At 45.6% G+C, this 24,440-nt stretch overlaps 1 protein-coding gene and 1 long non-coding RNA gene across 6 annotated transcripts in view; one reads left to right on the forward strand and one right to left on the reverse strand.

The window, feature by feature from the left end:
* LOC102162776 overlaps positions 1-24,440 on the reverse strand; it is a 46,967-nt gene that overhangs the window by 22,207 nt on the left and 320 nt on the right. The window contains exons 2-4 of one of the 4 annotated variants that reach the window (XR_001307405.2): positions 15,620-15,786; positions 3,181-3,279; positions 2,092-2,293 (exon numbers count right to left, since the gene is read on the reverse strand). This is a non-coding gene — a long non-coding RNA (uncharacterized LOC102162776). The other 3 variants (XR_002342340.1, XR_001307408.2, XR_001307404.2) reach the window with 3 other exon arrangements.
* NUPR2 (nuclear protein 2, transcriptional regulator) lies at positions 16,373-20,288 on the forward strand. Of its 2 annotated transcripts, none has more exons than XR_302141.3 (2): positions 16,373-19,808; positions 19,968-20,172. XR_302141.3 is itself a non-coding variant. In XM_005662015.3 (2 exons), the coding sequence occupies exon 1, from the start codon at positions 19,345-19,347 to the stop codon at positions 19,639-19,641; it is 297 nt and encodes a 98-aa protein (XP_005662072.1). In that variant the 5' UTR covers positions 16,373-19,344; the 3' UTR covers positions 19,642-19,647; positions 19,968-20,288. The 2 variants fall into 2 exon arrangements, 1 of the variants encoding a protein (XP_005662072.1); XM_005662015.3 differs by having other exon boundaries at positions 16,373-19,647; positions 19,968-20,288.

Consider the following 24,440-nt stretch of genomic DNA (forward strand, 5'->3'; position numbering starts at 1 on the left):
ACCCACTGAGCAAGGCCTGGGTTGGAACCCACATCCTCATGGATACCAGTGGTTCCTAATCCACTGAGCCACAACAGGTACTCCTTTTTTTTTTTTTTTTTTTTTTTTTTCCCAGGGCTGCACCTGTGGCATAGTAATTTTTAAAAATAAGCAACAAGCTAACTTTTGTGTGTGGTATCCACTCTGAGCGAAGCAGGGTGCTGTGACGGGAAGGAGCGTGAGCTCCTGTTCTAAACAGAGTGAGAAATCCTCTGTAGAGGTGATGCTTGAGCTAAGGCCTGAATGAGGAGAAAGATCCAGCTATGGTGAGAGGTATGGGAAGCCATTCCATGCAGGGAAGAGCATGTGCAAAGGTCCTGAGGAACGAAAATACTTGGTGTTTACAGGAGCAGAAAAAGAAGTCCACGGGGATGGAGCACAGATTAAAGCACCTGGAAAAAATTCACAATTGTGGACATTAGTGAGAAACAATCCAGGAGTTCCCTTGGTGGCTCAGTAGGTTAAGGATCTGACATTGTCACTGCTGTGGTTCGGGACACTGTCGTGGCATGAGGGCAAACTCTGGCCCTGGGGGGGGCAGTTCCTGTCATGGTGCAGTGGAAACAAATCTGACTAGGAACCATGAGGTTCTGGGTTCAATTCCTGACCTTGCTCAGTGGGTTAAGGATCCAGTGTTGCTGTGAGCTGCGGTGCAGGTCATAGACACAGCTTGGATCCCTTGTTGCTGTGGCTGTGGTGTAGGCCAGTGGCTGTAGCTCCGATTCAACCCCTAGCCTGGGAACCTCCATATGCCACAGGTATGGCCCTAAAAAGCAAAAAATAAAAATAAAAAAACTCTGGTCCTGGGAACTTCCACATGCTTCAGGCTTGGCTGGAAACAAACAAACAAACAAAAAAACAGAGAGAGAGAGACAATCCAACACTCGGTTGTAACTGATGACTCAGAGACAAAGGACCTAAAAAAAGAAATAGGAAGAGTATGCAGAGATATAGGAGAATATAATCAGGAGTCAAAAGGCACACCAACTACCTCAAAAATTAATACAGAGGGACTGGCCCAGAGCCAATCCTGGCTAAGCTACTGAACTTCAAAGATAGGGAGAGTGCTCTGGTGGCTCAGCAGGTTAAGGATCTGGCATTGTCACTGCAGCGGCTTGAATTGCTGCTGTGGCCTGGGTTTGATCCCAGGCCCAGGAATTTCCACATGTGGCAGGTGTGGCAAAAAAAAAAAAAAAAGGAAGAAAAAGGATAGAGAAAGCATTTCACAGATGTTTTTGCTGGAAAGCATGACCTATGGATGAGAAGAACCTTCAGCTACCCTCAGAACTTCCCATAGCCTCCACCCACTCAAAGGAAGGACTGAAGAAGAAAAAGTGAAACAAGAATATTTTCACAGGAAGTTCCCGTCGTGGCGCAGTGGTTAACGAATCCGACTAGGAACCATGAGGTTGTGGGTTCGATCCCTGCCCTTGCTCAGTGGGTTAACGATCTGGCATTGCCTTGAGCTGTGGCGTAGGTCGCAGACTCGGCTTGGATCCCACGTTGCTGTGGCTCTGGCGTAGGCCGGTGGCTACAGCTCCGATTCAGCCCCTAGCCTGGGAACCTCCATATGCCGTGGGAGTGGCCCAAGAAATGGCAAAATGACAAAAAAAAAAAAAAAAAAAAGAATATTTCGACGATATTTCGTTGTGCCTCAGTGGTTAACAAACCTGACTAGTATCCATGAGGATGCAGGTTCGATCCCTGGCCTTGCTCAGTGGGTTAGGGATCCGGTGTTGCCATGAGCTGTGGTGTCAGTCAAATGTGCAGCTTGGATCTGGCCTTGCTGTGACTGTGGTGTAGGCCAGTGGCTACAGCCCCAATTTGATCCCTAGCCTGGGAACCTCTATATGCCTCAGGCCCTAAAAAGACAAAAGAAAGAATATCCCACCCCAAAAGATGTCATCCAAAATATAAAAGCATTAGGCAGTAACTCTCAACTTGGGAAATGAAACACACATGAGCTAAAATGGAAACTACAGATTAAAGAGAATCAACATATTTTTTATGATCTTTTTTTCATAACCTTAATGAATCTCAAAGAAACAAATATCACCACTTGTCCATAAGCATTTATTTGAAGTTCAGAAAATCTTCCATCTTACTTTAGGTTTGTTAGCTTTTGTTATAGCAAGCAAAATAAAAGTTAACAATTGAGAGTTCCCTGGTGGCGTGGTGGGTTAAGGATCCAGCATTGCCACTGCAGCAGCTTGGGTGGTTCAGGTTCCATCCCTGGCCCAGGAACTTCCACATGCTGTAGGGAGAGGTCCAAAAAAAAAAAAAAAAAAAAGAGAGAGAGAGAGAGAGAAAAGAAGCTACAGGAAATATTCATTCAATCTCTATTATGTACTAGATATTTTGCACACATGGGATTGTCTCATCCACATAGAAGTCATCAAGGCAGGAGTTACAATCTTCTTTTACCCAAAAAGGAAACTGAGGCTCATGGGAATTTGCTAATTTTCTAGAGTCACACAGCTAGTAAGGGCAGAGTCAGAACTTTGTCCCATACCAAAGCCAGTGCCCCTCCTACCAGCCTGCCACCTCCTGGTGTTATCAAGTTCGACACCCTCCCCCACTTGTGTGCATGTGTTTGTACACACACATTTCTGCAATACCCCATCCGCCTAGGCCAGGAACTTAAGACAAGCCAAATGCAATACCTGTGTCCTGACCAAAGCTGTTTTTCAATATCTCTATGATTTGGAAAATAGCTGCTAATTTCACCCTGACAAGGGGTATACTTAGGTCTTAAGAGGATTCGTCATCACTGAGCCTCCTGATCTATGTGAAAGGGTAGGATGTCCAGTCCTTTGAGATGCTCTGCTGGAAGGTGGTTGAAGTACAAAGTACTATTGACTCGTGGTCATCTCTGTCCACTTTCATTAATGATACTTTGTACTTCTTTTTTTTTTTTTTTCTTTTTAGGGCCACACCTGCAGCACATGGAAATTCCCAGGCTAGGGGTCGAATTGGAGCTGCAGCTGCTGGCCTATGCCACAGTCATGGCAACACTGGATCCGAGCCGTATCTGTGGCCTACACTGCAGCCTGTAGCAATGCCAGATCCTTAACCCACTGATGAAGCCAGGGATGAAGCCTCAGGTTCCTAACCTGCTGAGTCCCCTATAAACACACTGACCGATGCTGTACCAACCGCCAGTGCCCGGGGCGGGGGTGGGGTTCAATATCTTCATCATCTTCAGGTTAAGTCCCCAGTAAACTCACTCCAAATAAATCCCTACAATAGAAGCAAAAAGGATGTGATTAATACAAGACAAGTCAGGTAGCTGCAAAGCCCTCCAAACCCAACTATCCAAACCAAATTTCTGCCTCTATGAATTCTGAGGTAGAGATTTTGAAGCTGCCACTAATGCAGATGCAATGGTAAAGAGTGAAAAAAAGGGCTGGCTCTCCCTGGTTATCAGGAAGTGGTCCCGCTGCATTTGCAGCATTTCTGTTCTCAATAAACTCTCTTCTTTGCAACCCCCCCGCCAAAAAAAAAGGTATGAAAAAAAGGGCAATGAGATCTTGGACAGAAGTCTCCAACTTCAACTAGAAAAGCAAGAGAAGGTGACACAGGTGAGAGGTAGGTTTTGGGAGGGTTTTTTTGGTCTTATCAGGGCCATACCCGAGGCATACGGAGGTTCCCAGGCTAGGGGTCGAATCAGAGCTACATCTGCTGGCCTATACCACAGCCACAGCAGCGCTGGATCTGAGCTGTGTCTGAGACCTACACCACAGCTCAGGGCAAGGCTGGATCCTTAACCTACAGAGCGAGGCCAGGGATCGAACCCACATCCTCACGGATACTAGTCAGATTCGTTTCTGCTGTGCCATGACGGGAAGCCCCATATTTTCTATCTTGCCCATTTTCATTCCTTTTTTGTATATACTTTATCATATTCATAATTTTGAGCAGAACTTACATATAACTTAATGTACACGGACTATGGTTGCATGCTCAAAAACGTTTCACTGATGGGGTGGAGGGACAAAGTTTGGAGACCACTGTTATAAACCATAGGAACCCATTTGAAGAATTTAAGCTGGAGAAGGAAAGGATCAGATTTTATTTTAGTAAAATCACTCTGTCTGAAGTGTGGAGAATGAATTAATTTGAGGTGAAAATACAGGCAGAGGCTGTAGGCCAGAAGCTATGAAAACCTTCCAAGCAAGTCTGGAGTGGAAGCAGTGAGAGTGGGAATGGAGAGGGGGTGAGTTGGGGTGGGGGGTGGGGGGGCGGAGGAAAAAGGGGATGAGAAATATCCAGCAGAGGTATTCCCAACATGGCTCAGTGGGAAAGAATCTGACTAGTATCCATGAAGATGCAGGTTTGATCCCTGGCCTTGCTCAGTAGGTTAAGGATCCGACGTTGCCCTGAGCTGTGGTGTAGTCACAGACGCGACTCAGATCTGGCGTTGCTGTGGCTGTGGTATAGGCTGGCGGCTACAGCTCCGATTAGACCCCTAGCCTGGGAACCTCCGTATGCCACGGGTGCGGCCCTAAAAAGCAAAAAATAAAATAAATACAATTTTTAAAAATATCCAGCAGACAGAATCCATTTGACTTGATCAGTATATGGGACAGTAGGGGAAACAGAAGGTCCAGATGCCTCTCAGGTTTCCAGCCACCATCGCTGAGTAGAACCAGCAGCCAGAATAAGGAAGGTACCCAGGAAGCAAGAGCTGGGGACTGGAGAAGCTGCCCAGCTCATAGAAGTCTACATCAGGAACAGGAAGGAAAACCCTTCTGCAATGGCTCCTCAGTTCCTTTACTGGAAAAGCTGGACCTCACACTAGCTGGCAGAGAAAATACATTTAAAGGACCCATCTTCATTCTTGCAGCACAGGCAATGAAAGTGCTGCATTGGATTTGGATCTGAGAAGCAGTTAATTAACAACTGGATAAGCCACCCCTTTGGCTTTTCACCTTCCATAAGAAATTGTCACTTTCATCCGAATCCAAACTTATGTTCCCACCCCAAGTTTTAGAATCCCATTCTTTAATAATTCATGCCCTAACATTCACATGAGAAAGTTGGTGAGACTCTGAACTCAACTCCTGCTGTAATTCAATAACCCTCATGCATAAATTTGTGTTTCATTTTCAACACCATCAGCCCTGTGGATACAAGAAATACGAGATTCTTGGAGTTCCTATTGTGGCTCAGTGCTACTGAATCCGATTAGTATTCATGAGGACGTGGCTTTGAATCCTGGCCTTGCCCAGGGGGTTAAGGATCCAACGTTGCTGTGAGCTGTGGTGCAGGTCAAAGTCTCGGCTCTGATCCCGTGTTGCTGTGCCTGTGGTGTAGGCCAGCAGCTGCAGTCCCGATTCCACCCCTATCCTGGGAACTTTCATATGCCTCAGGTGGGGTCTGAGAAAGAATGAAAGAAGGAGAAAAAGAAAGAGAGAAAGAGAGAAAGAAAAAAAGATGGATTTCTTTCAGAGCTATTGTGGCAACCCTAGCTTCTTACACTGAGCGTTAAGTGACTTAAGCTGAGAGTTAAAAATGTGAGCTTGTGGTTTTTCTCTCTAAGTGCTCAAAGGGCCAGTCTTCAAAGCCATCATTACTGTCCTGCCAAATGAAGCAGCTACTTAGCCTCCAAGCCATGTGCCTCAGCTGGCATTTCATCCCAATAAACAACCAATAGCTTGATTAATTGTGACATGACTTCACGTGGTAAATTACCAGCATCCCATTTCCCATCAAGGAGCTCAACACTGCACTCAAAGCCAAAGCCATAGATCCAATCAGCAGACATAAATCACACAGAAATTAAAAAGGTAAAGTTTAATATAAAGAATGATTGTAGGAGTTCCCATTGTGGCTCAACAGGAATGAATTTGACTAGTATCCATGAGGATGCGGGTTCGATCCCTGGCCTCGCTCAGTGGGGCATTGCTCGCTCTGGCATTGCTGTGAGCTGTGGGGCAGATCGAAGACGCGGCTCAGATCTTTCCTTGCTGTGGCTGTGGTGTAGGCCGGCAGCCTGGGAACTTCCCTATACCACAGGTGCAGCCCTAAAAATACAAAAAAAAAAAAAAAAAAAAAAAAAGAATGATTGTAGGACTGGCTGGAAAAAGTAAAGAGAATTCCAAATATAGGAAGAGCAGATATCAGGAGTAGCTACTATCCCTAGGTTGAGACATAGTGCCCAGGGAAGCTCCCCCCCCCCCCCCCGCCAGGGCTGAGATAGAGACCACCTCCGAGGGGGCACAGCCATGGGTAACGGGGAGACAGAGTCATGATGGTGCAGCACTGGAGGGGCGTGCTAGAAATCTGCCCTCTGGAACTTGCTAGAAATATACTCTTCAAGGTTCTAGATTAAGCTGTTAAGGCAGAGATGTCTCGCTGGAGGCACTCTACCATAAAATCACCTAAGGGGTGTGCTGGGGAAAGTTGCTGGCCACTAACTGCTGCTAACACCGCACACTGCAGGTGCCTGTACCAGAAAGAAAAGCCCCTTCCCCTTGCGATGTCTCTCCTGCGCCCCCTACTGACAATGTTTAATATTGCATCAGCTCCCTAGGAAATATTTAAAGGACCCATCTCCACGTTTGAAAAGCAGGCCATGAAGGGTGGATTTGGAGCTGAGAGGCCTCAGGTGATAACTGGTACATGATGCATGATTTCTATCGGCAAAAGAAAGAAGAGCTGAAAGAAGATACGGAGGGTGGAAGGAAGGAAAACAAAGCTGGCTCTTTCAGGTTTGCAAAGCCAGTCTGAGAGGGACAGGACAAAGACCCTGTAACTACACAGGCTGGGGCCACTGTAACTTCATGACCGCCACCCTCCACTGGACCCTTGATGCTTCCGAGGAGTTGTGTGCATGTTTGCCAGTTTTTTATCTCCCATGTTTCCCAGACGCTTCTCTGTGCAGTTCGTCTGCCCGTCATTTGCAGTCAGTGACCCCTTCTTGTATTTCACAAAACCATCAAGCAGAAACTCCCTCAACTTTTTGCCCCTAAATCTACATAGTATCCTATGTCCTACCTTTCCTTCTTCCCTTGAGTTACAAAGGAAGTGCTAATCCCCAACTGGGAGGATTTCCTCTTCTCCTGCCTTCTATGGAAGCACACATCAATTCCCCCCCCCATTTTCCTGTATCTTTAACCTGTCCCCCTCTTTTAGTTCCTTCCCATTAGCACCTAAGCTATTCATGTTTCAGAGTTCCCTCATGGTACAGTGGGTTAAGGACCTGGCCTTGTCACTACTGTGGCTCGGATGGGATCCCCAGCTCAGGAATTTCCACATGACACAGGTGTAGCCCCCAAAAAAAAGATTTTAGGGAGTTCCCATTGTGGCGCAGTGGTTAACGAATCCGACTAGGAACCATGAGGTTGCGGGTTCGATCCCTGGTCTTGCTCGGTGGGTTAAGGGTCTGGCGTTGCCATGAGCTGTGGTGTAGGTTGCATACATGGCTCGGATCCAGCGTTGCTGTGGCTCTGGCGTAGGCTGGTGGCTATGGCTCCGATTAGACCCCTAGCCTGGGAATCTCCATATGCTGCAGAAGTGGCCCTAGAAAAGGCAAAAAGACCAAAAAAAAAAAAAAAAAAAAAGATTTTAAATAAAAACAAACTATTCATGTTTCTTCCATTTTGAAAAGCTCTCCCTAAACTCAGTATGTTCCCCTGTAGTCATCACTCTCTTTCTTCACTATAGCTAAATATCTGTGGGAGTTTGTGCTCATTGTGTCCACTTTCCTCTCCCCATTCCTTCCTCAACCTGCTCAGTAGATACTGACCAATGACCTCCATGGATCTGAATCCAGCAGACTCTTTCTAGAATTTACTTTGCTTGTCCCCTCGGTAATAGTCAAGACGGTTGACCACATCCTCCTCAATACATTTTTTTGATACTAATCCCCATGTACCTATGTTGTTATGGTACATGGGAAGGGGGAATTAAGGGTACAGATGGAATTACAGTTGCTAATCAGCTGACTTTAAAATAAGATTATCTTGGAGTTCCCGTCGTGGCGCAGTGGTTAACAAATCCGACTAGGAACCATGAGGTTGCGGGTTCGGTCCCTGCCCTTGCTCAGTGGGTTAACGATCCGGCGTTGCCGTGAGCTGTGGTGTAGGTTGCAGACACGGCTCGGATACCGCGTTGCTGTGGCTCTGGCGTAGGCTGGTGGCTACAGCTCCAATTCAACCCCTAGCCTGGGAACCTCCATATGCCGCGGGAGCAGCCCAAGAAATAGCAACAACAACAACAACAGCAAAAAAGACAAAAAGACAAAAGACAAAAATAAAAATAAATAAATAAATAAATAAATAAATAAATAAAAATAAAATAAGATTATCTTGGTGGAAAACCTTATCCAGGTGGGCCATATGGAATACAACAGTCTTTTAAATATAGAAGAGGCAGAACCAGAGAGATGGCATCTTGAGAAAAACTCAACCACCAATTGCTGGCTTTAAAGATGAGCCACAGAGTTCCCATCGTGGCTCAGCCAAAATGACTCCAACTTGTAACCATGAGGTTGTGGGTTCAGTCCCTGGCCTCGCTCAGCGTTAAGGATCTGGCATTGCCTCTGTGAGCTGTGGTATAGGTCACAGATGCAGCTCAGATCCTGTGCTGCTGCGGCTGTGGCTTAGGCCAGCAACTGCAGCTCCAATTAGACTGCTAGCCTGGGAACTTCCATATGCCACAGGTGTGGCCCTAAAAAAGGCCAAAAAAAAAAAAAAAAAAAAAAAGAGCCACAAGCTAAGAATGTAAGCAGCCTTTAGAAGGTGAAAAAGAAAACAGATTCTTTCCTAGAACTTCCAGAAAAGAAAGCTGCCCTACCAACACCCTGATTTTCCCTCAGTGAGACCCATTTGGGACTGCTGAGCTCCAGAACCACAACATCATAAATCTGTGTTTTACTCCACTAAATAGGAAATTAATACAGTTACTCATTCATTCAGCAAATACATACTGAATTCCTACTCTTGGTCAAGTGCTATGTAGGTACCAGGGATACAGCAATGAACAAAGGCTCACATTTTACCGAAATATTTAGTAGAGTTCATCAAACTGAATGGAGACAGAATTGGGCAGGTTCTCCTGTTATAGATAAGAGGATTATTCTTACGCAGAATAGAATAGTACCAGTTTCTTTAAGGTAGAAGCAGGAAGTTAACTACAGCCATTCCTGTTCTATGCAATAGGACCCGAAGACAGCCACTAAGACGGAGGTGGGAACTGGAGGGCGGCCCCTCGCTTAGGAGTTGCTCAGTGGCCATGAGGAAAACCCAGTTCACCAAAAGAAGATGAATTGGCCTGGCAGCCAAGAAGCAAGGAGCACTCTGAGGTTCGAAGTGCCCTCTCTCTCCTTCTCTCCACTCTGCCTTCCACGGTGCTGGCTTTCCTCATCCTCGGGATGATGACCCCGCCTGCGACCTGCACACAGCCAGTCAACCTCCTCGCTGCAGCTGCTGAACCTCACACAAGCTTTCCAGGAGGAGAGAGTGGGGTCCAGGAGCCAAGCTTTCTCACTGGACCAAGCTGGTCTCTTGCTCATCCTTGAACCAATTACAGTGGCCAAAGGGATACGATAGGCCAATTGGGAAATGCCCACGACAGGGGGATTCGAGAGGAAGGGAGGCCTTTTAAGCTGGGTCATGTGAGCAACAGGAGAGCTGGCTGACAGCGGACGCAGGGAAGGCTCAGACCAAAGAAGCAGAGAGGCTGCTCTTGTCTGTGGTTTTCTCAGCCACAGTCCGGTGGCCCAAGGAGGACATGTGAGTGATGTGATCCAGGGCTCACATCTCCAGGGAAGGGGCCTCATGGGGGACCAAGGAAGGGAAGATGGGTGGCTCATGAGACCCAGAGGGGGTGACTAATGGGCCAGGTCCAGGCACTAAAGGTGTCAGGGAGCCTGAAGGGTAGGTGGGGTAAAGGAGTCAGAGATTCCTATTAGAGTTCAAGGCTGGGATGGAGAAGCAGTCCTGCTCAAAGGTGTGACTCAGGCTGTGGCCCTGGAAATGAGTTGCTTGGGGAAGGAAAGGGGAAAGCTGCTGACATCCTAGGTCATCATGATGTAATAAGTGCCTATCAGGAATTATCTGTTAATTTTGAATCAGAAAGGGCTTAGGGCAGCTCACAAAGGTGCACACATGTCAAGATACAACCCGACTAGTAACCATGAGGATGTGGGTTCGACTGATCCCTGACCTCACTCAGTGGGTTAAGGATCCACTGTTGCTGTGGCTGTGGCCTAGGCCAGCAGCTACAGCTCCTATTCAACCCCTAGCCTGGGAACTTCCATATACCTTGGGTGAAGCCCTAAAAAGACAAAAAAAAAAAAAAAAAAAGACAACGACTAGAATGGCAGAAACATGTGAGTTAGTGATTTAAACTTGAGCAATGCTTTTATATCTTGTAAAGGAAAAATTATGAGCCTCAAATGTTGACCTATATTATTTTTATGATGATGCTACTTAAATATGTAAAAACAGAAAAGGAGTATAAATACCTTAATCATATAGCTCCTTGTACAAGGATAAAAACAAAACAAATTTTAAAATTAAATATAATTGTACCAGTAATATAAATATACAATATATATTAAAAACAGTAAAATTCAAATGAACAGCATTCATTTAATATGATGGCTGATGTTTTCTGAAAAGGAAATCAAATTAAATCCATGAGGTACCATTTCCTTCCCACTAGAATGGCTAACATTTAAAACAATGACAATGCTGAGTTCCCAGTGTGCCTCAGTGGTAACAAACCTGACCAGTACCCATGAGGACGCAGGTTTGATCCCTGGCATCGCTCAGTGGGTTAAAGATCCGGCATTGCCATGAGCTGTGGTGTAGGTCTGGCATTGCTGTGGCTGTGACTGTGGCTTCAGCGTAGGGCAGCAGCTACAGCTCCAATCTGACCCCTAGCCTGGGAACTTCCATATGCCAGGCATGTGGCCCTAGACAAACAAATTAAATAAATAAATAAAAATAAAGCAATGACAACGCCTACCACTAGTAGGCAAGGAAGTGGAGCAACTGAAATATTCACACATTGTTGGAAAATGTAAGATGGTGAAACATTTGGAAAATCTGGCAGTTACTCATAAAGCTAAATGTCACCTACTATATACTACTATATAACCCAGCCATTTCACTCCTAGATGTTTTCTTTTTTTTCTTTTCTTTTTCTTTCTTTCTTTCTTTCTTTCTTTTTTTTTTTTTTTTTTTCCGCTTTTTAGGGCTGCACCCGTGGCATATGGAGATTCCCAGGCTAGGGGTGGAATAGGAGCTACATCTGCCAGCCTACACCACAGCCACAGTGACATCAGATCCCAGCCATGTCTTCGAACTACACCCAGCTCAGGGCAATGCCGGATCCCTATGCTCGATCCCACTGATCGAGGCTAGGGATCGAACCCGAAACCTCACGGATTCATCAACCACTGAGCCATGATGGGAACTCGACTCCTAGATATTTTCCAGATGAGTAATGAGAATACATGCTCACAAAAAGCTTTGTACAGTCTTTTTATTCATACCATCTTTATTCTTAATAGATTGGAAACAACCCAACATCCACCAATGAGTGGATGGATGAGCCAAGCATGTTATAGTCATACAGAAGACTTGTACTTAAGAAATACCAAACCAAGACAATACCAAAGCCCGACAGTGCAAAGCCAGTTCCCGACTGGCACAAATGACTCCCTCTTTCTCATTGGGTTGTTACCAGTGCACAAATGCGTTTGTCAAAAATCCAAGGAATTTGACAAAACCCAGTGAATGCACACATGAGCTTTTTGAATCTTATTCCAAGTAAATTTGACCTTAACATATATATAAAAATAAAGAAATATTAAGCAGAAATAGTATTTCAGGGGAGTGCCTGCTGTAGTGCAGTGGGTAAAGAATCCAACTGCATGGCTAGGGTCGATGAGAAGGTGTGGGTTTGATATCTGGCCCAGGGCAGTGGGTTAAAAGATCTAGCATTGCTGCAGCTGTGGCTTGGATTCATTCCCTAGCCTGGGAACTTCCATATGCTGGGGTTCAGTCATTTAAAAAAAAAAAAGGAAGGCAGAAAAAAAAATAGTACTTCAGAGTTCCCTGGTGGCTCAGCAGGTTAAGGAGTGGGCATCATCACTGCTGTGGCTCTGGTTACTGCTGTGGTGCAGGTTCAATCCCTGGCCTAGGAACTTCTGCATGCCACGGATGCAGCCAAAAAAGAAAAGAAAGAAATAGTATTTCGGAGAGTTCGAGGGGAGCTAAGGAACTGAATTTTGTGCAACCGTCACTTGAAGACAGTGACACTGGCAGCATGGTTGACCAGCTGAAGGGAAAACAGACTGCAGAATCCAAAGAAGCTTCCCTCTATTGACAAGGAGAGTGATGAACATCAAAAGATTAGACACTGTGATGAGGTCTCCTGGGCAAAATTCCATAGAAGCAAAGTTTCAGGATAAATTAATGAAGCAAATGGTGATGAAAACAGTACAACTGACTTTCTGGACTTTCTGACAATGGTGGCAAGAAAAATGAAAGACACAGAGACAGAGAGTAAAGACGAGATTAGAGAAACACTCCTTCTGTTTGTGTTTAACAAGGATGATACTGAATATGTTGGTGCAACATAATTACATCACAAGATAAAACTTGGAGAAAAGTTAACACTGAGGAGATTGATCAGAGAAGCAAACATCGAGAGCATCAAGTAAATTCTGAAGAATCTGTATAAATGACGTCAGTGAAGTGAGGACACTGTGCAGAAAATGCTCAAGTTTCTTTACAAAATTATTTGCCTTTATTTATTTATTTATTTATTTTTGTCTTTTTGTCTTTTTGCCTTTTCTTGAGCCATTCCCATGGCATATGGGGGGGTCCCAGGCTAGGGGTCTAATCGGAGCTGTAGCCGCCGGCCTAAGTCACAGCCACAGCCACAGCAACGCGGGATCCGAGCCTCATCTGCGACCTACACCAAAGCTCATGGCACCAGATCCTTAGCCCACTGAGCAAGGCCAGGGAACGAACCTGCAACCTTGTGGTTCCTAGTTGGATTTGTTAACCATTGTGCCATGACGGGAACTCCTCCTATTTGCCTTTTTTTTGGTAAAAGTTTCTTCTTGCTGTCAAAAGAATATATGTGAGCAGTCATTAGGTTATTAGGACTTACTCGTTGTGGTTTTTCTTCTTTATATCACAATTACTGTCCTAGACCTTGGTTTTTTAAAATGCATCAAGTAGCAAGTTCCATGTGGCTTACTATATTACTGGTTCTCAAATTTGGGGGGTTGGGGGTGGTCAGAATTCATCTACATTTTAACATTAAATTAGAAGGTCTCTAAGACTTTTTGTTTATATGAATTATATATGTTTTTAAATTTCTTATTTATTTATATTTTTTTGCTTTTTAGGGCTGCACCTGCAGCATATGGAAGTTCCCAGGCTAGAGGTCATATCAGAGCTGCAGCTGCCAGCCAAAGCAATGCCTGATCTGAGCCGCATCTGTGACTTACACCACAGCTCATGGCAACATCGGATCCTTAACCCACTGAGCGAGGGCAGGGATCGAACCCGAAACCTCACAGTTACTAGTCAGATTTGTTCCTGCTGCGCCACAATGGGAACTCCTCCAGGTACAAATTGATTAGTATGAATTACAGGGCCCTTCCCAACATGGCCTTCTATGGCCTGCCCTTCTGGTCCAGCCACTCTTACCTATGTCCCTACACTCTGCTCACACAACATACTTTCACAGACTTCCCCAATACCTTTTCTTGTCCCTTTTTTTTTTTTTTTTTTTTTCTGTCTTTTTGCCATTTCTTGGGCCGCTCCCGCGGCATATGGAGGTTCCCAGGCTAGGGGTCGCATTGGAGCTGTAGCTGCCAGCCTACACCAGAGCCACAGCAACACGGGATCCCAGCTGCGTCTGCGACCTACACCACAGCTCAAGGCAACGCCGGATCGTTAACCCACTGAGCAAGGGCAGGGACTGAACCCGCAACCTCATGGTTCCTAGTCGGATTTGTTAACCACTGCGCCACGATGGGAACTCCTCTTGTCCCTTCTTTTCTCCCCCAACATTATTGAGCACGTAACACGCACAAAGCACTATGAAGATGCTTTGTGTGTGTGTGTGTGTGTGTGTGTCTCTTTGTCTTTTCAGGGCCGCGCCTGCAGCATATGGAAGTTCCCAGGCTAAAGGTCAAATCAGAGCTGCAGCTGCCAGCCTATGGTACAGCCACAGCAATGCCAGATCCGAGCCGCGTCTGTGACCCACACCACAGCTCACAGCAATGCCAGATCCTTAACCCACTGAGCAAGGCCAGGGATCCAACCTGCAACCTCATGATTTCTAGCTGCATGTTTCCAGTGCGCCACAATGGGAACTCCAAAGATGCTGAGCAAATAATGGTGACCAAGAATTTCTATCCGCATAGAGCTTACAGTCTAGTGTGGGCAAAAAAATTCATCAGTCGACTTAACAAAGAAATGGGATATTTTATTCCAGCCAAACTGAGGATTATAACCCAGGAACAGCCTTTAAGAAAAGCAGAAGTCAAAGCACAGTTTTATAAGTTTTTTTGAGACAGAGGGCTGTACGTGAAATGGGGCATTATTGACAGCTTACACAATCCAGATCTGCAGTGCAAAATGGTTGGTCACAGTGACTCCTTCCAAGATCAGAAAGGAATGTTATCTTTTAAGGAGTTGTCTTGTTGGTGCTGGAGAATGTTGCTCTTTATGGTTGAGCAGGTATTTCTGCCAGTGGGGAGGACTGCACAGCAGAAGGGAGAGAGGAGGCCAAAGGGCAGTGGGAAAATTTTTTTTTTATTCTGTGAACACACCCGTGCCGTGGCATATGGAAGTTCCCAGGCCAGAAACTGAATCCCGGCTGAGGCTGCGACCTATGCTGCACCTTTGGGGCAATGTTGGATCCTTTTAAGCCACTGTACCCGCCAGAGGATCAAACCTGCACCTCCCCAACAACCCGAACTGCTACAGTCAGATTCTTTTTTTTTTTTTTTTTTTTTGTCTTTTTGTTGTTGTTGCTATTTCTTGGGCCGCTCCCTCGGCATATGGAGGTTCCCAGGCTAGGGGTCCAATCGGAGCTGTAGCCACCGGCCTACGCCAGAGCCATAGCAACGCGGGATCCGAGCCGCGTCTGCAACCTTCACCACAGCTCACGGCAACGCCGGATCGTTAACCCACTGAGCAAGGGCAGGGACCGAACCCGCGACCTCATGGTTCCTAGTCGGATTCGTTAACCACTGCGCCACGACGGGAACTCCGCTTCTAAGAGTTTTAAAGACTTAGATCTTATGTTTAAGTCTTTGATTCACTTTGAGTTAATTTTTGTACAGGATGTAAGGTAAAGGTCCAATTTAATTCTTTTGCATATGGATATCCAACTTACCGAAAAGCATTTGACGATACATGCAATGGCTTGTTTCTTGGGCTCTCTATTGTAGTCCACTGGTCTGCACGTCCGCTGTATTCTAATACTACACTGTTTTGATTACTGTAGCATTTCTCTCTTAAATTCCATGAAAAATTAAAAGTGGAGTTATAAACAAAAATTATACCAATACTGATTTTTATTTTGCCCATGTATTTACCTTTAACAGAGATCTTTAGATCTTCAAATGGCTTCGAGTTACTGTCCAGCATCCTTTCATGTCAACCTGAAGGAATCCTTGTAGCATTTCCTCATGGGAAAGTGTGGGAAAGTGGTATGGAGGGAGGGGGAAGCCAATGAAGGTCGTCAAAAGATACAAACTTCCAGCTATAAGACAAATAAGTACTAGGGATGTAATACACAAAATGATAATATAATTAACACTGCTGTGTGTCTTGTGTGTTTGTATGTGTGTATGTGTGTGTGTGTGTGTGTGTGTGTGTGTGTGTATGTGTTTGATGGCTGCACCCACAGCATATGGAAGTTCCTCACCCAGGGACTGAATCTGAGCTGGCTGGATCCTTTAACCCACTGTGCTGGGCAGGGGATTGAACCCGCACCTTTGCAGGGACCCAAGCTGCTGCAGTCAGATTCTACACCCACTGCATCACAGTGGGAACTCCATCACTGCTGTATGTTATATACAAATGTTAAGAGAGCAAATCCTAAGCATTCTTATCAAAAGGGAAAGAAATTCTATTTCTTTAACCTTGTATCTATATGAGATGATGGATGTTCACTAAATTTATTGTGGTACTCATTTCATGATGTATGTAAGTCAAATCATTATTATTATTTTATTTTTCTTATTAGGGCTGCACCCGAGGCATATGGAAGTTCCCAGGCTGAGTTGAATCGGAGCTGCAGCTGCCAGCCCACACCACAGCCACAGCAACAAGGGGTCTGAGCCACATCTGCAACCGACACCACAGCTCACAACAATGCTGGATCCTTAACCCACTGAGTGAAGCCAGGGATAGAACCCACGTCCTCACAGATACTAGTCGGGTTTGTTTCCACTGACCACTATGGGAACTTTCTATAAGTCAAATCGTTATGCTCGCTGTATACCTTAAACTTATACAGTGATGTATGCCAACTGTACCTCAGTAAAACTGGTAGCAAAAATGTTTATCAGGGTAACCAAATTGAATAGTTCACAAGGGAAAGAATTCTAGCTAATAAAATAACCATTTTGCAGCCCTAATGAACTAATAGAAAATGAACACAATAGAAAATAAAGAAATGAATATGGATGAAACTATTAAATAATAGTTAAATGTGGAACTATACAATTGCAGAGACAGGCTGTCACCACCTGAGCCCACTGATCACTAAACTTGGGACAATGAGCTATTCTGGGTCTCCTAGTGTGATGCCAACACACATCACTTCCTAGGAAAGTGCATCTGAGTATAAACCAGCCTCTAGAGCCAACCTCAATTTACAAGATACAGAAGAGAGAGGAACAAGTTAAATGACACCAAAGGTAGCAGACACAGCCACAAAGTAGGGCATTTTACAAGACAACCGACCCAGTTTTTGCAACCAGTCATGTCAGGGAAAAGTGAAGAAGGCAGGGGCACACCCTAGGCTGGCTATTCGAGACTTAAATATCATACAAGCACATTTCGTGTGTAGATTTTGTATATATTCTGAGTTGTACGTATTCCAATGTCTTTTGGACAATCAGAGAAATTCGACTCTGGACTAAGTACTAGATAATAACAGGGCCTAGTTAATTTTGTCAAGTGTGAAAATAGCATTGAAGTTATGTAAGAAATAAGTCTAGTGTTTGAGAACTGTACATTGAGATATATAAGAGTGAACAGGGGGAGTTCCCATTGTGGCTCAGTGGATCGTGAGCCTGACTGGTATCCATGAGGATGCAGTTTGATCCCTGGCCTCACTCAGTGGGTTAAGGATCTGGTGTTGCTCTGAGCTGCCGTGTACATCGCAGACTTGGCTAGTATCCTGAGTTGCTGTGGTGTAGGCAGGCAGCTGCAGCTCCGATTTGACCCCTAGCCTAGGAACTTCCATATGCTGCAGGTGTGGCTTTAGGAAGCAAGGAGAAAGAAAAAGAAAAAAAAAAAAAAAAAAGAATGACCAGGCATAAAGTCTGCAGCAGAGGATAATAGGGATAATGCAAATGAGACAGGATCTTGGTAATTGTTGAATCCAGTATGAAGGGATATGGGAGGTCTTCGTTCTATTTTCACTTCACAGAATATCTGAATATTTTCATAACAAATTCTAAAAGAGACTTTTAAAAAGAGATAATGTGTGGGAGAGTAGCACAGGGATAAATATTAGTTTCTCTCCTTCCCAGTGGCAGGTGTAAGGCACGTGGGTGGAAGAGAAAATCCCCTCGGTGTTTTATTAAAAACACTCTCTGGGACTTGTTCATTTAAGGAACTACCAAAATTGCCCTCAGCGCGGTATGTAGGCCACGCCCCACAAGGGAAACGACTTTAGAGCGAAGAGAAAAAACTCAAAGTGGCAACCTGGTCACAGACAGAAACTCAGCAAAACCAAATATCTGAGAAGGACTTTTTTTTTTTTTTCCAACTACACAATTATTTTCGATCTATTAAAAAGAAAATCCCCGAGGGAGTAGATGCAATTTTTGTAGGAAGAGAGTTACCTGCGCTAGTTAAATCGAGCCAAAACAAAGGCATTCTTCACAGTAACTCCCCGAGAGCAGCATTTAAGGAGACTGTAATTAGGTAATTAGACCTGGGATTCGCCGCAGAGCCTCGCGTGCCCCCGGGTGTTAATGACTCCAGCTCCGCTGCTGTGTGGCGGCTCTCCGCGGTAAACCTGGCCTTTAATTTTCTTTCTTTTTTTTTTTTTAGGGCCGCACCCAAGGTTCCCAGGATGGGGGGGGAGGGGGTCGAATCGGAGCTACAGCTGCCGGCCACAGCAAGGCCAGATCCTTAACCCACTGAACAAGGCCAGGGATCGAACCCTCAACCTCATGATTACTAGCCGGATTCGTTTCTGCTGTGCCACAATGGGAACTCCGACCTAGCCTGGCACAGGGACTGATTCCTCTGGCCTCAGCTGCTCTTGGGGAGCATCCTTACCCCCACGTCCGCAGGGCCCATCGCAGCCGGGACTGGTGGGTGCGTGGGAAGCTGGGCTCGCCCTGGTCCCCCTGCGCAGCCGCTCCCGACTCCTGGCCTCCACCCCTAAACTGCCCGCGCATCGTTATCCACGCTTAGCGTCCCCCAATCCAAGGACACGGGCACCCGCGGATCATCCGAAACTGTGCGGGGTTCTGACCCTGCACCAGGCAAAGTGACTTTTCCCTCTGAATCGTTCGCTTAATACAGTTAATTCGTACTCTTTATCAAAAACATGAACTGCGGAAAGGAAAAAGAACTAAGGTATGTACGTCCCTACCGGCCAGAAATACTTTTAGCATTCTGATGTATTTCCTTTCAGTCAAAAATACATTACTGGGATACCAGAGATAATACTTGAGACTAATTTTTCACTTTATGCCATTATTGAGCACTTAACTCCTGCCATCAAACAGCCTAACAAAATGTGCAATGCTGATAAAAGTTCTCCCGAGGAATGCACAACTCCCTCACGGTTGATACTTGGATAATTTCCTATTTTTGACTGACACGGGGAAGTGTTCGGTCAGATTTTGCCACTTGCCCCTCTCGCGCCAGCGGCGTACGGGCCGGGGTGGAGGAGGAGCGGGTCACAGTTCCCGGGACTGGAGCGCCGGGGCCTCGCGCGGGGCACCCTCCAGGCTCTGTGACATCAGCCCTAGCCCCCGCCCCCTCCGACGGAGCGGATCGAAGCGCGGGGTGGGGATCTCCAGACACGCGCGCGCCGGGGCGCGGGCGGGCTGCGGGGCAGCCCGACGCGATGGAATCGGCCTTTTCCAGGGTTCGGGCTCCGGCCCAGGCGCCACCACCCAAGGCGTGGTCGCCGGTGGGCTCCGAGGAGGAGCTCTATGACTGCCCGGATTACTACTACCTGCGCGACTTTCCAGCCTGCGGGGCGGGGCGCAGCAAGGGCCGGACGCGGCGCGAGCGGGAACTGCGCACCAACTGGCTGGTGCCCGGCGGCCACGAGCGTAAGATCGCACAGAAGCTCCTAAACGGCCAGCGCAAGCGTCGCCAGCGGCAGCTGCAGCCCAGACCGCGCACCGGTCTCGCCTGAGCGCCGGTGCGTGCCAACAGCCACCGGCCAGGGCCCAGGGGAGCCGCATGACGCTCCCGTCCGCCCTGCCAACTCGACCCCGGCACAGTCGCCCCTTTCTGATGCTGCCCCGCGTCGCGAGTCATTAGCTGGGCCCCACCTTCTCTCCGGACTGCAGTTGGAATCTTGTAAATCTCTACCTTTCGGAATTTTGTAGTTGGGTAGAAGGGGCTAGGAAACGCAGAAAACATCTTCCTAAAACTACAAAGTGAGGGGTTTACTGCCAGTGTTTATGCACGGACTAAAGAGAATAATTGGTTTTTATTTTTTTGTCTGGTTTTCTACAGGACACCCGAAGGACCTGATAAAAGTATTTTCTCTGCCTCCAGCTGTAACTGTGGTCCTAAGGGGGACAGTCCATGTTGGTCAACAGACCTCCTTTTCGACATGACTTAAGTTTACTGCTTCAGTATCTTTTCCTTGCTGATTGTTAAGTAACATCCAAGTGGGTATGCCTGTTTAGGGTTTTTAATTAAAAGAGAGAAGCAAGAATGGCTTTTTAACTTTTTTGGGTTTTTTTTTTTTTTTTTTAAGTTGCTGTGGTGACTTGTTTCAAGTCCACAAATATTTGAGTTCTTATGTGTAAATCACAAAGATGAAGAGGGGCAGAACAAAGACAGGAGTGTGTACAAGATCTCAACCCAAGTGTCATATACTACTGTGCAGCTTTAACATATGTTTGCCTGAAGAGGAATTTATTTTTTCTTTAAGGCTGCACTCACTGCATATGTAAGTTTCCTGGCTAGGGGTCAAAACAGAGCTGCAGCTGCAGGCCTGCACCACAGCCACAGCAATTTGGGATTTGAGAGGGGCCCAGGACCTGCACCGCAGTTCACCGCAACGCCAGATCCTCAACCCACTGAGCAAGGCCAGGGATCAAACCCACATCCTCATGGATACTAGTCAGGTTTGTTACCCGCTGAGACACGATTGAAACTCCCCAGAACAGGAATTTTTTTTTTTTTTTTTTTTGGTCTTTTTGCTATTTCTTGGGCCGCTCCCGTGGCATATGGAGGTTCCCAGGCTAGGGGTCAAACCGGAGCCGTAGACACTGGCCTACGCCAGAGCCACAGCAACGCAGGATCCAAGCCGCATCTGCAACCTACACCGCAGCTCACGGCAACGCCGGATCGTTAACCCACTGAGCAAGGGCAGGGACCGAACCCACAACCTCAGGTTCCTAGTCGGATTCGTTAACCACTGCACCACGACGGGAACTCCAGGAATGTTTTTAATTGTAAGAGTGTATGCTAGGTTCTCTGCACTAGTGACCCCAATTACAATCCTTTGAAGTGAATGCTACCTCCATTTTACAGAAGGAATTCTGAGGCATGTGATTCTAATAACTTTCCATAGGTCACACAGCAAGTTAGAAGACCAGGCATAACAGACGCTCAAAGAGTATTGACTTTTCTTCATATGTGGACATCCTTCTGTGGTTCAGAACCACCCACAAACTCCCTGGCCAAGGACAAGAGTTACAGGTTAAAACTTAGGCAGTGTATGGCAAAGTCCCTTTCCTTTCTCTTTGGTCTGCATTTGGTCAGGCCTCTGCACCCAGTGGGGAATCCTTGGTTAGGCGAGAAGGGTGGTGTACTGGAAGGGGCAACATGAATTTTTTTTTCTTTCATTTTTGGCCATCCCACGGCATATGGAGTTCCCAGGCCAGGAATGAGATCCAAGCTGCAGGTGCAGCCTAAACTGCAGCTGTGACAACACCCAAGCCTTGATCCACTGTGCTGGGGAGATTGAGTCCCAGCACTCCCAAGATGCCCCCAATCCTACTGCGCCACAGTGGGAACTCCCGAAACCTGAAGTTTAATCCTAGCTATGGCTATTTATTAATCTGGCATCCAGCAAACTTCTGAGTGGCACCTATTTTCAAGTTCCACCAAGCTTCAGGTGTTCCATTTGTAAAATGGGAATACTATTGGATTACCCTGCCCAACTGGATTATAGGTAAAAATATATAAAAGTCTGACATAGTTAAGGGCTTTACACATAATCAGTGCTCAATAAGTGGTAATTATTTTTTAAGTTTATGGAACACAATCCCTCATTTTCCTCTTTAGTCACAAAGTTTTAAACTTTTTCACTCCATTAATTCTTTTAAAGTGTCTCTGACATTCAGGCAGTGTGGTATATGGTGTCGGAGTCCTGGCTTTGGAGTCAAATGCCTGTATGGATTTGGGAAAGTTGCTTAAACTAAGCATTTGTTTTCTTACCTATAAAATAAGGATGACACAGGACCTATTTCAAGAGCTATTGTGAGGCATAAGTGAAATAATGCATGTGGAGCTCTCAGGGGCTGGTATATAACAGGCATTCAAATAATTAGTAATAATGTTCCTTGCCGCTGTCTTAGCCTTCAGGATTTTTTCCCTTACCCCTAGTCTCCCTCTGCTATATCTCAGATTGTCTAGATCAATCTTCCTGAAGACATTTTTTTAACAGCCACACCTGTGGCATATGAGAGATGGCAGGCTACGGGTTGAATCAGAGCCCCAGATGGGACCTACACCACAATCACAGCAACACTGGATCCAAGCTGCATCTTTGACCTATGCAGCAACTTGCAACAACAATGGATTCTTTTTTTTTTTTTTTTTTGGTCTTTTTGGTCTTTTTGCCTTTTCTTGGGCCGCTCCCGCGCCATATGGAGGTTCTCAGGCTAGGGGTCCAACCGGAGCTGTAGCCACCAGCCTATACCACAGCCACAGCAACTCGGGATCGGAGCCTCATCTGCGACCTACACCACAGATCATGGCAACGCCGGATCCTTAACCCACTGAGCAAGGCCAGGGACTGAACCTGCAACCTCATGGTTCCTAGTCAGATTCGTTAACCACTGAGCCACAATGGGAACTCCAACAACAACGGATACTTAACCCACTGAGTAAGGCCGGGGATTGGATCTCACGGACACTATGTTGGCTTCTTACCCACTGAGCCACAACAGGAGCTCCTTGAAGACCATTTTAGTAACATAAAAACCCTCATGACTGCTCTAACCTTGTTGGATAAAAATCTTAAATGCCTTACATTGTGCTAGAAACCATCTATTAGATTTTCTTAAATTTGTTTCTCACAACTTTCAAAAATACTCTGGTCCTCCAAACTCACTGTATCTGCTATGCCGTAACAGGAACTCCGATTTCACTCATTTTAGACACGAGAGTTTTTAAAATTCAAATATGGTCACTGTAGAAATTATGTGTATGAGTTACCTATTGCTGTGTAACAGATTACTATCTTAGTTTCTGTGGGTCAAGAATTTGGGAGTGGCTTAGCTGGGTGGTTCTAGCTTAGGGTCTCTAGAGGTTGGAGAGGAATTAGACTCCACCTTTTGAATGGATTGTCAAGGAATTTGAGAACATATTTTAAATCATCTTTGTGGGTTTAATTATTGTGTGTTCACTATAGAGAAATTAGAAAACAAAGACAAGCCCAAAAAAGGAAGAAATTCTTATCCAATAATGGATAACATCACCATATGGAGGTATATAATTCCAGTCTTACTATGTTTTTTTTGGCCATGCCCATCACATGCGGAAGTTCCTGGCCAGTATTGAACCCATGCCACCACTGTAATCAGCCTCGGCAGTGACAAAGCCAGATCCTTAACCACTAAGCCACAAGGGAACTCCTCAAAATACAAACTATGTATACTATTTTGTAACCTGCTCTTCACTTAATATTATGTAAAGCTACTTCTCATGTCAGAGATTCCTTCATAACATTTTAAATACCTGCATAACATTTTATTATATGTATGTACTATAACTTTTTTTTTTTTTTTTTTTTTTTTTTGCTTTTTAGTGCCACACTCATGGCATATGGAGGTTCCCAGGCTAGGGATCTAATCAGAGCTACAGCTGCCAACCACAGCCACAGCCCCAGAAACACCAGATCTGAGCCGAGTCTGCAACCTACACCACAGCTCACAGCAATGCTGGATCCTTAAACCACTGAGTGAGGCCACGGATCAAACCCGCGATCTCATGGTTCTAGTCAGATTCATTTCTACTGCGCCACTATGGGAACTCCTATTATAACTTCTTTAATTTTTTTTTTTTTTTCTTTTTAGGACCGCACTGTGGCACATGGAAATTTCCAGGCTTGGGGTACAATTGGAACTGCAGCTGGGGGCCTACACCACAGCTCACAGCAACACAACACCAGATCCTTAACCCACTGAGTGAGGCCAGGGATTGAACCTGCATCCTAATGGATACTAGTTGGGTTCATTACAACTGAGCCACTAGGGAACTCCTAAAATGTACTGTTAAAAGCACTTTACACCAAGTATCCTTGAAGCACAGATCCTCCAGGGCTTTGGATCTGCTGTTCCCTCTGCCAGGAATGCTCTTACCCTTGACAAACACAAAGCTTGCTTCCCCACTTACTCAAAAATTTCGTTCAGATACCACCTCTTCAAAGGCTCCTGCTCTCTCCAACTTCTAACTTCCTTACCCTGCTTTTGCTTCCTATCTCCACCATCCAATTTATGTAGGTATTAGTGTCTCACTCCCTGAATTTAAACTCCATTTAACTAGATTATCTCCAGAACCTAGCTAATGCTTGTAGACCATTCAGAACATCTTGTTTAATTATAAGTAAACTAATACCATCCCAATTACAGGCACAAATTCTATAATATATATGGAAGGGGTTGGAACATTTATTAAATACATAGATGTGGGGCATTATTATTGTCTGAATTTTTGATTGGATCCAGAAAAAACAAGTAGAACCAACTT

The sequence above is a fragment of the Sus scrofa genome, chromosome 3 (genome assembly GCF_000003025.6).
Source record: "Sus scrofa isolate TJ Tabasco breed Duroc chromosome 3, Sscrofa11.1, whole genome shotgun sequence".
Taxonomy (NCBI): domain Eukaryota; kingdom Metazoa; phylum Chordata; class Mammalia; order Artiodactyla; family Suidae; genus Sus; species Sus scrofa.

Excerpts from the sequence above, each read along its gene's own strand:
- NUPR2 (XM_005662015.3), top strand. The coding sequence starts at position 19,345 with ATGGAATCGGCCTTTTCCAGGGTTCGGGCTCCGGCCCAGGCGCCACCA.